Raw genomic sequence first — 17,981 nt, 5'->3', positions numbered from 1 at the left:
AACATTTTTTCCATTTTTTTATTTTGTGAATATATTGTAGCACCTCACAGTATATTGTTAACCTCACAGTTTCCTTATCATCTCATTTAACTTATTCCAGTTACATCTATCCCGTTTATTCTCATCCCACTTTCAATTTTCTAATTTGCCTGCTTGCAGAAGTGTTCTCAAACTCCTATTTGCCTATTTCCATTTCTTGCTCCTTTCTAGCAGCTAATTGCTACTACTTCTCATCACATGTTGTTCTACTAGAGATCTCAATGGGTGCAATATGAACTCTGGAACATTTAACACACGAAAACTGTTCCATGATGCTAGTACTTGAAGAATCATTGACCATTGTTGTTTTGTTGCCTATAGATTAATTGTTTGTTTTGCTCCCTAATATATTGCCTATATATTAACTGTTTCCTAATATATTGTCTATAGACTAAACTGTCCCCTAATATGGGGAACAGACACTGACTACAGCTGCTCTTAAAATAGAGAACAACGCTGCTCTGAAGCCATCTCTAACATGGAGAACAGACTTTCTGTAAAGTACTTCTTAATTTGGCTCTAAAACGAGGCTCTACCAATAGCTAAGCTACTAACAGCATAACTCTAAGGATCAATGGAGCATGCAAGTCCCACCACTAATATCAAGGTTCTGTAATCCCTAGGTGAGATTGGTTTCACCTTGACTTCAGTTTCTAGACTTCTTTACATAACTACTCAAAAATTATAGCTGGATTCATATTTGCAGGGTTACCATTCCAAGAGAATTTTTAAATTGTTTTCATATAAAAAAGAAACAATTTTTAAAGATTATGAATGTAAACAGTTTTTAATTTAAAAATAATTTACAATAAACATTTGTAATATTTTAAGATGCAATTTAGTTACCTTCAACTGTTTTCTTAGAAATGATCCAAATTCCATGGGTGTACAGGAAACTTCTTCAAGAAGTTTAGTACAGTCAACAAACATTTCATCACAGCTCACCGCTTCTATATCTAAAGTATACCTGTAAAAATTAAAAATTATTACTATCAGTTCATATGTCACTGCATACAAATTTTGACATAAGAATTAATACAATCTATGTCTAAAATTTACATTTCAGACCTCAAGTGATTGTTGAAATGATTTTTTTAAATAGAAATTACTGTTAAAGCTAAAGATGAAACCAAATTCAAATAACTAATATTCAAGCACATTAATTTACTCAGCAAACAAGAGAAACATAGGATGAAGCTTAAGAACTGCTATCAAAGTTGTGATAGCACTCCTATCACTATAACTATGAAATAATAGTTATATTGAAATGAACATTGTCTAGGATAGAAAGTAAATTAGACACCTTTTGTTGATTTTAGATCACGTTAATAATATGAGAAATATAAAATACTGTACAGGTAGAGAATCTTCCAGGAAGAAGAAAATAAACAAACAATAATCTAGAAGGAACAACAAAGGAATTCTTCCTGGAAAAGAGCTTATACAAAAGCATAGAGGGCATGGACAATGAAAATTATTATACTTGAACAATCAAAAGGATACGTTGCGTACGGGTACTGCAGGTCAGGCCATATAAATACTGTTGGGGACCAGTGCAGTAACAGTTTTTTCAAGTTCAAGTTCAGTGTTGTGTGCAATAGAAGTAATTTTTTTTTATAATTGTTATTAAATTTATTTTGTTTTTAATTTGAATTTATAATGTACTTTGTGTTACAAATTATTTAAGAGTAATAAATTGTACTTATAATACTTTTTGCTTTTTATGCTTTTGATCAGCTGTATGAGTAAAATTGTTCATAACCTTAAAATCTTATTTTATGATGGTAAGTCCTCTTAAGTCTGCAATTAGGTGAACATTGTCTAGGGATGTTTTTTTTTTCTTTAACCATTTACTCTCATGACCAAAACGTTCATAGTTGTATGAGCTGTAGAAAATTTTACAAATGGGTAGTAAAATGTAAATTCAGAGACTGATGAGCAGCATTCAGGATGTCCAGTTGAAGTTTCAACTCCAATGCTTGAAACTAACACAGACTTTCTCATCTAAGAAGACCAATGGACTACAGTTGAGAATATAGCTGCTGAAAAATTACAAGTATTCGTTCAGTTCATAACATTATCACCAATAAGCTCAAGTAATGTCAAACAAGTGCAAGATGGGTACCAAGAGAGTTGAAAGATCACCATAAGGAGACAAGACTTCCAATGTACACAGAACTGAAACAACAGTATCAGCTAGAAGATGATGCTTCTTTGCATAGTATTCTAACCTATCAGACATGGATTCATCATTATGAACCAGAATCAAGAAGATTGACCATGGAGTGGAAGCATACAAGTTCACCTGTCAAGATAAAATTCCAAACCAACTATGAGCAGAAAAAATTATGATGACATCTTTTGGGATGAAAAAGCCCAGATTTTTGTTGAATTTCTAGATTAACAAACAACAAATAGTACATACTACTGTGACACGCTTATCAACTAAATAACGCCAGCTGTGTTGAAAAAACTCCCTGGATCTCATGGAAAGACTATTCTGCTTCACAATAATGCTGGCCTCACACAGCTTGGGTAACTCAAAAAACTATTGACAAATTGCATTGGGAACCTCAACTCCCTCCCACCATCCTGAAATCCTGAAATGACAACATCAAGAAAATGTACTAAATGGGGTCCGGCCTAAAGACAAAAATTTCTTTGCAGCAGGCAAAAATAAGCTGATTCAGAAATGAGGTAAGTATTTAATGTTCCTGGAGATTATTTTTAAAAAAGTGAAAAACATGTCACATTGATTATATAAACCATTTTCACTCTAAAAAAATTGATGTCTTTAATTAGTGAATGACACTTGAACTCAGTAAGAAAATTAGTCCTTGACAAAAATTGATACCCAAAAATAAATAAAAAAATGTTCAGCAAGTGAGTTGAATAACAATCTGAAAACTCCAGGATAATGTACTTTCCATGGTGATCAGAAAATTGAGGTACAAAATTACAGTACAGTACAGGTATCAATCACTTCAATGTTATTGGCACACCAACATTTCAAGTGAAAATTATCTGTGACAAAATTTGCTTTAAATACTTTTAATAAAATAATGCATAACAATGCAATTAAATTTAACCAGAAGATGAATATTTTTAATCCACTTACTAAATTAGTAATGACATATGGGGCTCAAGTATGGGGACATACATGTACAATGATGTAAAACTTTTGCGTTTGTTTATAAAAAAAAAGAAACGTATTCAATTTAATCTACCCCACAGTGCAGCAATTTATTCTTTGTATCTTGAAACAGGATGTACTAAATTTATTTATTTACAATTAAGCTTCGCTTGAAATTAATGCAGTGTTGTTTAAATTGTTAGCTTCCAGATATTGAAATATTTAGATATATTATATAAAAAAAATTATATATAAATAAAAAAATATAAATATAAATTATAAAAATAAATATAATTATAAATATAAATTATAAAATAAATATAAAAAAGTGGAATGATCCTTGTACTTCGTACAATAAACCAAATAATTACGAATAGGTGAATTTTAAATAGAAGAGGTTTTACAGTTAATTAAGAATACATTAAAATCTGACTACAAAGTAATGTTAGGTAATAGCTGCAGTCAACTAGATTTAAATGTGGAATATGTATACAGTGAGGAAAATTATAATTTAATAAACTGGTGTTTATTAAATTATACTTTATTTAAATAAATACCCATGGACAAGAACTTCTAAGTTTTCTTTGTTCTTTGTGTAATACTGAAGAAGTGGGCGTAAAATATTTCATAGAAATCTGTCTAGTTGTGAAAGTTCAGGATTCAATATTTTAATACAGAGATTCTAGAGATAGACAAATTGAAATACTTAAATGGCAACAATTGAGTGCAGTTGTAGAGTAGAAGCATTAGATTCATAACATGACTATGGGGGAAAAAGTTTCCTGTTGATCAGACCTTGTGGAAAATGTCCCTAAGCATGCCTCAATTACATACTAAAAATCGAGAGCCTTACTGCTATTACGACATTTGTTTATAAACAAGAATAAAATTTAAAAACCATTTTTTTTTCACTATTTTGGCTGTAATGTAAAACCACCAGTAGTTGACAGTGCAGTAGTAGTTGACACTCATAAAGAAAAAATAAATTAACAAGAGAAACAAAGGCGCCAAAGGTCTGTCTGTCTGATTTGTCTGTCTGATGTAGTACAGCTCTCTAGTGACGGCAATGCTAACTATCGTACTGCTATGTATAGCACTAGTCTCGCTGCAATCATCTGATGACAACAGTGCATGTTTTTCAATTGTTTATTGTAATTTTCTTGTGGAGTTTGCTATGAACAAGCTAAATGGTAAGAATTGCAAATTTAAACATTATTTTCTAATTTTAATTAAAAAGTTATTTAGTTCTCTGTCTTGGACTCTATATACTTTTTTTTTTTTTTTGTCTTCAGTCATTTGACTGGTTTGATGCAGCTCTCCAAGATTCCCTATCTAGTGCTAGTCGTTTCATTTCAGTATACCCTCTACATCCTACATCCCCAACAATTTGTTTTACATACTCCAAACGTGGCCTGCCTACACAATTTTTCCCTTCTACCTGTCCTTCCAATATTAAAGCGACTATTCCAGGATGCCTTAGTATGTGGCACTCTATATACAGTTATTTAAAATAACAAAAAATAAAATAATGGCCTGTTGGGCATCGTGTCAACTATTGAAACTTTACGTGACATAATATTTAGTAGTTGACATGGGGTGTCAACTTGTGGATAAAAATATAATTTGATAATATTGCTTTTTTTGGGTGTTATTTAGCTGCTTACAGAGCGAAACCTTCTATTATAATCTCTGAAATATTTTTGAACCATCGTGTCCGATAGTTGACAGGGGGTGTCACCTTTGGAGTTACAATGTGTCAACTACTGAATTATTTCCTTTTTCATTTTTTAGATGCCTCCAACACAGGGTAATTTTAGAAAGTATACAAAAGAGGCTATGGAAGCAGTACAGTTGCATAAAACGCCATATAAAACTGCAGCCAAAAAATTTAATTTTTTTTTAGGGGTGAAAAATGCCTGCGCGTTATCATTGCTTGGATTTTTTTTTTAATAAAAAAATAAAATAAAATAAAGCTAATAAAACTTACAACTAATATCACAGGTAAAATCTAACATAAAACCAAAAGTGAATAGAATTTAACAAAGTCCGAGATGGGTGTAAAGGGCCCATTCTTGGATTATAAAAAGACTAAAAAGAAAACTAAAAACCATAAAAGATATAACATAAAACTTAAAACTAGGTTAAAAACTAAAATAACAAAATTAAATAAAACTTAAAACTAATATAAATTATATAATTAAAATTTAATGTTCCAAAGGTTACTTTGAAGTACAAGGTTGAACAACTGATAGGTAAGACAGCTTTACATTTTTACGTCTTCAACTTAGGAGTCTACATCCTAAACATAGCGTCAATAAGACAGCAGCGCCACATTTTGATCACTACACCTAGTTATTTGTATTAAATCAACTTTGCATTAGCTAATTTAGGATGTTTAAGACTTCTGAACCTAGTATTTAACTAGCCACATTACATATTATGTGGCTACCTGCTTAAGTTAATCTGGTTATGCCTTTTTCAGCAAATGAGTCCAATGGCTGTATTGAGTGCAGGAGAAGAAAGCACTATCAAGAATTGGATTTTTAGAATGGCCCATGCAGGATTTCCTGTTACAATGCGGGAGTTGTCTTCAGTGTGCAGTACCTTTTAAAAGAGTTAAACCCGTTCAAAGACAGTTGCCCAGGAAAATCATGGATGAAAGGATTCATGAGAAGAAATCCTGGAATGGCTGATTGGACAACTGAAAACCTTACCAGATCAAGGGCTACAGTGTCCAAGGAAAGCCTTTTGAATTAGTTTAAAGAGGTAGAGACATTCTTAGTTGAGAGTGAACAAAAAGACATTTTATTAGATCCAACAAGGATCTTTAATACAGATGAAACAGCCTTTTTCTTAAATCCAAAGGGTGATAAGGTTTTAGCGAATAAAGGGGGCAAGACAATATATCAGCAAGTCAATCCAGATGAAAAGGATTGTCTCACCATCCTTGTCACAGCTAGTGCAGGTGGTGCTGTACCTTCCCCAACAGTTTTGTATAAATATAAAAGGATCCTGCAGGAAATTGTGGAGAATTTCCATCCAGGGAAGAACAGAATCTGGTTGGATGACTTACGAGGCTTTTTTGAGTTCGTTGCTGACATTTTCTACCCATGACTGAAGAAAGAAAATATTCCTTTGCCAGTTGTTCTTTTTGTGGATGGGCACTCATCTCATCTGAGTTTGCAAGTGAGCCAGTTTTGTGAAAAAAATGGCATCATTCTCAATGCACTGTACCCAAATGCGACGCATCTCTTGCAACCGATGGATGTTTTGGTTTTCAGGACTCTTTTTAAAGAGCACTGGAAGAAGAAAGTTCATGAATGGAGGTTGTTCAAATTGGAGGCTCCAGTCTTAAAGAAAAAAGATTTTCCTAAACTTCTGAAAAAAGTTATAGACAATGTATTACAAGTGACTATCCTGGAAAATGGTTTTAGGAAATGTGGATTGTTTCCATGGAACCCAGAAGCTCTCCCATTAAAATATTGTAGGCGATAATCAAGTCACAAAAGCCGAAGAACGCTGACGATTTTTAAAAGAAGGGCTTCGGTTTCTCAATCGGAGTATTCCAGAAAGCAAGCTCAAAATATTTTGTAACAGTAATACAAATAAACAGTTGGAGGAAAAAGATTTTTCACTCTTTGAACTGTGGCAGAACACAAAACTAGAACTAGAAAATAGTTTGTTAAATGCATCTGGTCCTACTAATGAGCCTGACAATCAAAGCATTGAGGATGGGGACCTGTCATCTGCAACACTCACTCCTGGTGTTATTGACAAGTCTGCTAATCATACCACTGATGATTACAATCTGCCATCTGGAACGAACAATCCTACTTGAATCGATAAGCCTGCTAAAGATAGTATTAATCATACTGATATTTGTCAAGCTGGAACTTCTTCAGTATCCACATAAATCCTCAGCCCCTTCAAAAGACACTTTTTTTCCAGAAAGACAAGAACGAACCGAAACAAAAACTATCTATGAAAGAAAAAATGTCTGTTATTGTCTCAGGACAGCAGTGTCAAGAATATTTTAGAAAGAAGTTGGCAAAAAAGAAAGAATTAGAAAACAGAAAACTGGAATGTGATGCCGAGAGACAAAGGAAAAAAGATGTAAAAGAAATAGCAAAACAAGATAAAGTTCAGCAGCATAAGAAAAGGACCGCAAAGCGGGTTCTTCATTACGAAGACAGCTCTGACTCTGACATGGATAAGATGCCATCCGACAGTGACAGTGATTTTAAAGAAGAGAGCGATGAGGAAAACATACACGAGAACAACCTTAGGAAACCAGTAGAGAGAAAAGTAGGGGAGTACGTAGTCGTTTCCTATGAAGAAGAGTTATTTCCGGGGGGTTATAACTGATGTTTCTGAAACAGCTGCTACTATTTCAGCAATGCAAAAATCTGGGAGACTCTGGAAATGGCCAGAAAAAGTGGATAAATTGGACTATGAATGGGAAGCTGTATCGTGCCACATTGATGGGCCTTTAAAAATGAGTACAACGAGAAATGTTTACTCAGTCCCGGAACTCGAATTTATATGGAATTAACTTCTTGCATTCCGATAACTTAGCACAACCTATCTTAATTTTGCTTAACTTAATTAACTAGAGAATCCGCATAAGTTACCTAATATGTGAACATTTAATTTTTGTATTTTTCTACAACTTTCATTCATTTCATTCCTGTATTCATACAAAGTAGGCATAAATTCACTTATTAAACCTTTTCTCATTTCAGAACATATGTAAACTACTAAAGAGTGTATCATAATAGTGTATAATAATTTTATATGTAAAATAAATAAAGTGTGTAAAAAAATAAAGAGTTTTGTATAGAGTGCCAACTACTGAAAATAAAAAGTGTCAACTACTAAATATTCTTGTTTTTGCTTAGTGTCAACTACTGAACCTGTCCCCTTTTTTTTTTAAAATAAATACATTTTTCACATTCATTTTATTAATTTTATATTTGTGACAATATGATAGAAGAATAGTTTGTGCAGCTATGAGTAATTTTAAGTTTCCCCTACAGTGAATTCAGTCGAAGCAATGTTAACTTTTTTTGTGTCTTCAGTCATTTGACTGGTTTGATGCAGCTCTCCAAGATTCCCTATCTAGTGCTAGTCGTTTCATTTCAGTATACCCTCTACATCCTACATCCCTAACAATTTGTTTTACATATTACAAACGTGGCCTGCCTACACAATTTTTTCCTTCTACCTGTCCTTCCAATATTAAAGCGACTATTCCAGGATGCCTTAGTATGTGGCCTATAAATCTGTCTCTTCTTTTAACTATATTTTTCCAAATGCTTCTTTTTTCATCTATTTGTCGCAATACCTCTTCATTTGTCATTTTATCCACCCATCTGATTTTTAACATTCTCCTATAGCACCACATTTCAAAAGCTTCTAATCTTTTCTTCTCAGATACTCCGATCGTCCAAGTTTCACTTCCATATAAAGCGACACTCCAAACATATACTTTCAAAAATCTTTTCCTGACATTTAAATTAATTTTTGATGTAAACAAATTATATTTCTTACTGAAGGCTCGTTTCGCTTGTGCTATTCGGCATTTTATATCGCTCCTGCTTCGTCCATCTTTAGTAATTCTACTACCCAAATAACAAAATTCTTCTACCTCCATAATCTTTTCTACTCCTATTTTCACATTCAGTGGTCCATCTTTGTTATTTCTACTACATTTCATTACTTTTGTTTTCTTCTTGTTTATTTTCATACGATAGTTCTTGCGTAGGACTTCATCTATGCCGTTCATTATTTTCATACGATAGTTCTTGCGTAGGACTTCATCTATGCTGTTCATTGTTTCTTCTAAATCCTTTTTATTCTCAGCTAGAATTACTATATCATCAGAAAATCGTAGCATCTTTATCTTTTCACCTTGTACTGTTACTCTGAATCTAAATTGTTCTTTAACATCATTAACTGCTAGATCCATGTAAAGATTAAAAAGTAACGGAGGTAGGGAACATCCTTGTCGGACTCCCTTTCTTATTACGGCTTCTTTCTTATGTTCTTCAATTATTATTGTTGCTGTTTGGTTCCTGTACATGTTAGCAATTGTTCTTCTATCTCTGTATTTGAACCATAACTTTTTTAAAATGCTGAACATTTTATTCCAGTTTACGTTATCAAATGCCTCTTCTAGGTCTATAAACGCCAAGTATGTTGGTTTGTTTTTCTTTAATCTTCCTTCTACTATTAATCTGAGGCCTAAAATTGCTTCCATTGTCCCTATACTTTTCCTGAAACCAAATTGGTCTTCTCCTAACACTTCTTCCACTCTCCTCTCAATTCTTCTGTATAGAATTCTAGTTAAGATTTTTGATGCATGACTAGTTAAGCTAATTGTTCTGTATTCTTCAATTTATCTACCCCTGCTTTCTTTGGTATCATGACTATAACACTTTTTTTGAAGTCTGACGGAAATTCCCCTTTTTCATAAATATTACACACCAGTTTGTATAATCTATCAATCGCTTCCTCACCTGCACTGCGCAGTAATTCTACAGGTATTCAGTCTATTCCAGGAGCCTTTCTGCCATTTAAATCTTTTAATGCTCTCTTAAATTCAGATCTCAGTATTGTTTCTCCCATTTCATCCTCCTCAACTTCTTCTATAACACCATTTTCTAATTCATTTCCTCCGTATAACTCTTCAATATATTCCACCCATCTATTGACTTTACCTTTCGTATTATATATTGGTGTACCATCTTTGTTTAACGCATTATTAGATTTTAGTCTATGTACCCCAAAATTTTCCTTAACTTTCCTGTATGCTCCGTCTATTTTACCAATGTTCATTTCTCTTTCCACTTCTGAACACTTTTCTTTAATCCACTCTTCTTTCACCAGTAAGGTATTAATCCTTAATACCTTTAATCAATGTATTAATCCTTAATACCTTCTATCTTTAATCCTTAAGGTATCAACTACTGATGGTTTTACCTTATGCGAATATTATTTACCTTAAGGTGATTATTTATGAATGTAATAAGTTTCTTGGCAAAATATATTGTTGTTTTTTAATATTAGTAATTTTAAAATCATTAAATTTCAAAAAATGTATTTTGGGACTTTCACAAAGTATAAAAAACCCAATCAAAACTTAATAAAATTTTATGAAATTAAATATTAAGGTGGTAATATCAGTCTTATGTAAATTTTAATTTTTGACCGAGTTTCGTGAGCATAATGTTTGTGAAGGTGCCAAACAGTGAAAATAACAATATAAATAATGTTTGTAAAAAGTTAATAAAAATAGATTTTATTGTTAAATTTGGAAAGTTATCCAGAAAATATACTTTACTGAATGTTAACCTTTAATTTCAATATTTTCAAAAACTTAATTGTTTAAGATAAAAAAATGATTTTTTTGTTTTTGAAAGTAACACATCATTCTCATGTTTATTAAGGATATTATGCAAATGTTCCTGGAAGTTTTTTGTGTAAAATTTTCTGTTTTATAACTTTTGTTTGTTTACATTTTTTGATAAATTCAATATTTAACTAGTTACAACTGAAATACAGGACTACAACACATTTACATTGATATGGCTCATTTTATTAGATCCATCAGATATTTCAAAATTGTTAGTGATGCTCTTGACTTTTAGAATGTTAATTAGGCATGCTTAGGGACCTTTTCCATGTCTGATTGACAGGGAATTTTTGCCCCCATAGTCATATTTTGAATCTAATGCTCCTACTCTGTTGTGTAAATACTGTAAGAAAGCATGGAATTAGGGTTTAGTTTGATACAAGAGTATAATTTTATTAGAAGAGACCTTTTTCAATTTATTAATAATTACACTGGGGAACAAAAAAAAATTTTCTTTGTCTCAGGAAGAAAAATATGTGAATCTGATAGTATTTTTTCTCCTGAATACAAGTATGATATAGATTTTTCTCCATGATGCAAGGTTTCCGAGAAACAGGCATTTGTAATTTCAAACATTTTAATATTTTCTGCATTCTTAACTACACAATATTCAAACTTTTGACTCACCTAGAAAGTAAGAAATGGTAATTTTCTCTCTTATTGTTGAAGCATCCCTCTTGATGGTCCAACAATAATCGGCCAACATATTAGGATTCCATTTGCCTTGATATCTCTTTTCATAGCTGAAATCTCCTAATAAAAGTGTTCCTCGTGTTCATTGCTCACTGTGCCAAGATTTTCCAGTAAGAAATCTAGGTGTGAGTGCAGGAAGTGTACTTACTTTTAAGGACATATTACAACCCAAATTTTTATAAGATCGTTGACAATATCACTGTAATTTCCATCTTTTGATTTCCCAAAAAACTCTGAGTTTCATTTTTGAATGCTTGCCAAGATGCTTTTTCCTGTGGATTCAATAGTTCCTCAAACTTTTCATCATGCATTAGTGATTGTATTTGTGAATCCACAAATATTCCTTCTTTAATTTTTGCATCACTAATTTTAGGAACTTTCTGTTTTAAGTACATGGAACCAGAATTATTGTCCATGGCCTTGATGAAATTCTTCATTAATCCTAGTTTGATATGCAACAGAGGTAGTTACACATTTTTAGAATTACACAATGGGTCATGTTTCATATTTTTCTGTTCAGGAATGAGTGATTTCTAAACACATTGGGCCATTCTTTTCTAATGAAATGTTTTTTTCTGTCCTTACTATCCCATTCATACAAAAAACAGTACTTTGTGTAACCAAGCTGCAGTCCAAAAATAAGTGCAATTACCTTCAAATCATCACAAATATCCATTCATGTACTGCATATTGAAGCTTTCCAATGCAAATTTAAAGTTTTCATATGTTTATTTCATATTAGCAGAGTGAGCCACAGGTACAGATGGGAATTTATTGCCATTAACCAGAAGCACCGCTTCTAAAGTAACTTTAGAGGAATCATGAACAAGCGCCATTCTGTTGGGTTATGTTCATTACAAAGTGTCCCCATAAGAGAAGAAATGTCATTAAAAAATAGTACACCATTTTCTTCAGAAAAATAGTCTTTAAATTCAGAATGACAATTATGATAAGTACATATCTTTGTATTCTTTTGAAGAAGATTCCATACTTTTAGCTGGGAAGCAAGCATTTCAGACTGTTTTTTGGATAACTTTAAATCTTGTATGAGATCATTAAGATTTTCTTCAGTCAGTAAATGAGGCTCAGATGAACTGCTTTGTTCAAGAGTTGTATCACCAGAATTTGTTTCATTTTCTTCTTTACTTTCATCAGACTGAGCTCTCTTCATCTAATGTTATATGTTCTGGAGACTTTGGTATGGGCAATTCTTCGCAGTGTGGAACTGGTTTCATTGCAGATTGCAAGTTAGGGTATGCCACTGTATGTTTTGATTTTGACGTAATCCCTTTAATGTTTGTAAGCAGAAATAACAGTCAGAAGAGTGATCTTTGGGTTCCCTCCAAATCACAGGGACGGCAAATGGCATTTGGCATGTGCCATTTTTCCATGCAGTGAGAAGCTTTTAACCCGATAAACAACAGATATGTGGGACCCAGGCCCTTGTTTGGTCTCCAACTTTACACCCAAAATAAAGTTCATAACACTTTTTTACTAATGGAGTAAAAAGGTTTTACCTTTGGGACTTGAGCATCACTTCACCACATATATAAAAAAAATTGTTAGGATGATTTAAACAAACTCTAGGCATTTTGTAACTAACAACTAATTAAAAGGAATAAAGCTGTAAATATGTAATACACAATAATTCAGAAACATAAAGCACTCAGAATGACATGTTTACTGGCTCATTACTATCTTACAACTGGCATTGTTCTGATGAATGTTGCTACACTAATTATGTTTGTATATATCTGTACTCGTCTGAACCTGCACAACATTAGCAATGCTACCCTTTGAGTTAGCTAATTTAGTTCCATCATATTTATAATGCTCTAGGAGCTTTTACTTCAATGGACAAAATGACGTTTTAAGATATTTAAAAAAAATAAAAAAAACAAAAAAATTATGGGTGATGGAGAAATTCCAAATACATATTTGAAAACAGGATAAAAAACTACATTAAGTACACCTACTGGTACTCATGAGACAAAAATCATATTAACCAGTGTTATTTATTAATTTATTGTTAATTTAGTCTTTCCTTATAATAATTATCTCTATTTTTTTAATTATGAACTAATTATTATTTTCAATATTTCATTTTAATTTTTGATAATTATAAACTTATGTTTTTGTATTTATTAATTAAAAACTTATTGTTGCTTTTGTATTTGTTATTTTTACTAGCTGTTTATGAACTAACTTCCTATTACTTATAATTATTATTTTTTACTTATGATATTATTTATATCTCATTTTTTGTTAATTTAAAAAATGGTGCAGTTGTACAACTCCTCTGATGGTCGTGAGATCAAGAATAGGTCTTTATATTTTATATTTTGTTGAGTTATCCTGTGAATACGTTAATAAAAACATTATTATTATTATCCATTATTATTTTACAGTAGCTCTACTTTGTTGGACTTTTAGAAAGCTCATTTTCCTTGCTCATGAAATAATAAAGTACATGTTATTGTTATATTAAGATTTACAGGCTAGCATGTGTTGTTAGTGTTGTAAATTAGAATCCAACAAAAAGTGACAATTAGGACACAAAATTAATGAACTAGAAACAATAAAATATACCTAATATGACTGGACTGTGATCTGCTAATGTTCCACAAGGAAATGCAAGTGCTTAACCAATTAATACATTATTCAAAATAATATTAAAATATATTAATAGATGCGAAAGTATAAATTTATGACTTTAATAATGTTAATATAGAAAATTGAGACCTACATCAAATTAATCAGTATTTTTACAAACTGATTTGTTTAACATTAGATTAAATTTAAAACTACAAAAAAATTCCCTTTAAATGTACTCTTCACTTTCATCAAATGTAAATTTAGTTTGCCAACATAAAAAGTTTTTTCTGATAAAAAAAATTGAAGTTGTCTTATTTCTTGTCTAAATTAACTAAACGACTGTTAGGATCAAATGGGTCAAAAACCTTTTAATTAAAAAGTGAAGTAAAAAATATTTTAATTGGCTGTTACAATGAAGAGCCATAATGGAAGACTCATGTTTCTACACACGCACAGTTGCAGTATAATATTAACTACTACAGAAGTATTTATTCTGTAACAGGTTCAGAACCGTTTTTTCCAAATTGCTCACAAGTAAATGAACTCAGAAAGCACTGATAATATTATGTGAATCACTCTGTAAAACATAAACATATATATATATATGTATATATATAAATTAATGGGATATCGTGTGCAGGATGAGTTTACTGTGTCTTTGAACCCATACAATCACCTTTAGCTCATTTTAAAGCCTCTTTGTAGCCAACACACAAACCACTATAATAATTTTTGGCTCTTCTTTCATAGTAAAGAATGATTGCTACAAATTAAGTACAGCAATTATAATTCCTTTAATATAAGTTTCAAGATTTTAGTTTTCAAGAATTAAAAGAGAAAACAAAATATTCGCATACACAAAAAAAATCCTTTCAAAAATAATCATCTGTTAATATTATTTTAGAGGTGATTTCAATCTCACTCCCAGAATGAACCTAAATCAAAGACCTTATGATGCCAGATCACCTACTACGGTTATTGGAGTAGAAAACAAACAGGGAAAAATTCAAGTCAGACCAAAACACTTTGTTTTTGTGTTTTAAGAATTGTAATAATAATGCTATACTGTTAAAAATATATATATCTCAATTTGAGTTTCATAAGAGATACAGGTACAAGAAATAATTATTTTAATCATAATTTATTACAATTTTTTAAATATAGTTCATTTAAATATGCAGCTCGTTTCAGTGTGGAAATTTGTAAATATTAATTCTGATGTGTATAGTTCTTTCTTGTGTTCACTTAAAAAGTCACTGTAGCTTAATTTGCATATTCCTGGGTGCTATCTGGGCTCTATTATTATGTCATATAAACTTGTGAATATTATTTATGGTGTTAAAAACATACATTAATAATATTGACCAACATATTTAAAAATTAATAAAGTTAATTCAACATGCATTTTATACTATTTCAATATTTTGTTTTACTTACTCTGCAACAGTGTTATAAAGAGTATATGATACGTCTTTGTAAGAATCAAAATCGTAATGAATTGTTTTTAAATCTGGACACAATTTCAATGCTTGTCCCAGAAACATGCCATTCCTAACTCCGGCTTTTCGAGCTTCATAGCTGCAAGATGCTATTTCAGACATCGAGTCAGTTTCATTGATCATACTGACCCAATTGAAATTAGATACAGAAGGATCATTAATATAACTTCCAGGATCAGATTCATCTGTTTCACTTGTTGAAGTTTTCAGTTTTAATTTAGATCTAATGCGATCTTTATATAGAGACATTTCTGCTTTAAAATCGGCCTCCTTCCGAAGATGAATGTCAGAATGTCCTTTTGCTTTTGCATGTGTCACTGCAACTGGCTGTCCTTTTAAATCTGGTCTATTTCTAAGACCAACAGAAACAAAAAAGCAGTCCATGTCAATATGCATAATAACCTTAGTCTTGAGGCCTACAGTTTCCATATTATCACACAAAATTTCTTCATCACCACTGTCACCATTTTCACTTGGTAGGTATGTATCTTTCTTAGCATTTAACCAGTTTTTTATTGCCCTTCTTCCAGGGAATTCTCTATTACTTTTACTGCGAAGTTGGGTTATGTACTGTTTAAATGTTGCTCCCATAGTGGAAATATGATGTAGTCGTGAATTATTGTAAAATTCTGATAAAAAGTTTTCATCACTTGCAGTCATTCTTGATTTACTTCCTTGTATAACAGAATAATTTTTATTATATCCATTTGATTTTGGATTGTTTAATTTATTATTAATTAAGTGCCTGGAAAAATTTTCAGAATTATTCGGAAAATTTTCTACCAAGTTTTCAGGAACAAACTTTTTCTCTTCATATCCTATTACTTCCTCTTTTGAGTTTTCATTAACTGAAGAATATTTAATACATGAATCTTCAGTGGTGTTAAAATTTACATTTTTTTCAACATTCAAGTCTACCTTCAAAAAATTCTTTTCCTCAAATAACTTGACATTCAAGTTCACATCTTCATTTCCACATGGTTTGAATAAATTAGGATTATTATCAACACTTCCACAATCCTCATAACTAATTTTGTTTCTGAACAATAATCTTGGCTGAGTATTAGACAGATCAGTAAATAGTAGATAATTTTTATAATCTAATAATTTTTTTGCAGAAATGCTATCAACAATCCACTCTGGCTTAACAACTTTTATAGTTTTCAATTGTTTAAATTTACAGTTAGGAAGATTACTCGCTATCACATGTGTAGTCTTTTTTGAATCATAATAATGATGGTAAATTCCACCATATTTAATCATTAAAAGTTTCAATTCATCAGCAGAGGGAACTGAAATTAAAAAAAACAAAAAAACAATTATTATAAACCTCATCATTACAGGTACAATAAATACCCAGTGATTTTATTACTGCAAAAAATAGATGAAAATCAGAAATTAATCAACTGCCCTGAAGATGGACCAACCAGAATAAAATTATTGATTTAATAAATCAGTTGGAGTAGAATAAAAAAAAACATAATGGGATCATTTCAGTAGACTGTGTAAAGTAAAAATGCATTGGTTTGAAAACTGATGCAGTGCTTTAACTGCTTCACAGAGAAAACCAGTTCATATACTCTTGATTTCAGATGTTTAAATTACATTTAGTGCTATGATAATTTTTCAAAAAAATCTAACCTAGTTCTTTTAAAGTTCTAAAGTTTCTAGGAAAGTGGTAAATTCATTTTACATAAAGATACAGTAAAAGTTGAATTCTGAGATACCAATTTTATATGAAAGAGGCTTCATGGCAAAGAGAACAAATTATGTTTTAAAATAAACTATTCCATTGTAAGTAGTCTAATGTTAAGTTACATGTTAACCATACAAAAGTACACAATGTGAGCTATTTATGGAACAATGTTGAGGTGAAGCATAATTTAAAGAACTGCACTTATGAGGAATTTCATAAATATCTTTGGTAATATACATGAAGAAAACAAAATAAAATGAAATTGAGAATTATCACTTTTTAAATGTATGATGTGATGCTTCCAGAAATTAAAAAAAAAAAAATATTCAGTTCCTTCTAAAGAGGTGGGTCTTTTATTTAAGTGGTTTGTAAACCCACTTTGTATGTACTGAAATAGTATATTTGATATACATTTTATTTTTTCATTTAATGCATTTTTTTTGTAAAATTTACTGCATTTGTAAATTGGAAACTGCTTGAGCTGAATTAGATTTATGTGATCCGTCTAGGTTCAGATTTTGTGATATCTTTGTATACGTGCCCGCTCCATTTTTATGACATGATTTGAAAACACAGTTTTTTATGCATGAAATGGTGTTGTGTTTCAGTATGAGTGGGTGAATTTGCAACCATTTTGCTCATTATAGTATTAGAATAATCAAGCAGTGTAATTTATATACACCTGTGTAACAATATATATTGCTAAATGCACATTTTGATTATGTTGTGTACTTGTGTAATTTATTTATAGTTTTGAAAACAGTACAGTTAACTTCTTTTCAAAAATGCTGTTAACTTTTATGAATGTTAATTTACTGAAGTATGTTAGCATAACTTTTTTGTCATCAGGTGAATTTTAGATTTGTTTATGTGTTTTAAATAAACTTAAAACTGAAGGTCGTGGAATTGAAA

The 17,981-nt window shown here is 31.1% G+C and overlaps 1 protein-coding gene and 1 pseudogene across 1 annotated transcript in view; one reads left to right on the top strand and one right to left on the bottom strand.

The window, feature by feature from the left end:
• Nucleotides 1-17,981, bottom strand: part of Rev1 (Rev1 DNA directed polymerase) — a 76,809-nt gene that overhangs the window by 53,335 nt on the left and 5,493 nt on the right. The window contains exons 3-4 of the mRNA XM_075382046.1: nt 15,312-16,665; nt 886-1,006 (exon numbers count right to left, since the gene is read on the bottom strand). Of these exons, the coding sequence (XP_075238161.1) occupies nt 886-1,006; nt 15,312-16,665 (1,475 nt within the window). The remainder of the gene's footprint in view (nt 1-885; nt 1,007-15,311; nt 16,666-17,981) is intronic.
• On the top strand, nt 2,206-7,010 carry LOC142318537 (uncharacterized; annotated as a pseudogene).

The sequence above is a fragment of the Lycorma delicatula genome, chromosome 1, assembly GCF_047948215.1.
Source record: "Lycorma delicatula isolate Av1 chromosome 1, ASM4794821v1, whole genome shotgun sequence".
Classification (NCBI taxonomy): Eukaryota; Metazoa; Arthropoda; class Insecta; order Hemiptera; family Fulgoridae; genus Lycorma; species Lycorma delicatula.
This window is presented reverse-complemented; position numbering and strand designations above follow the sequence as displayed.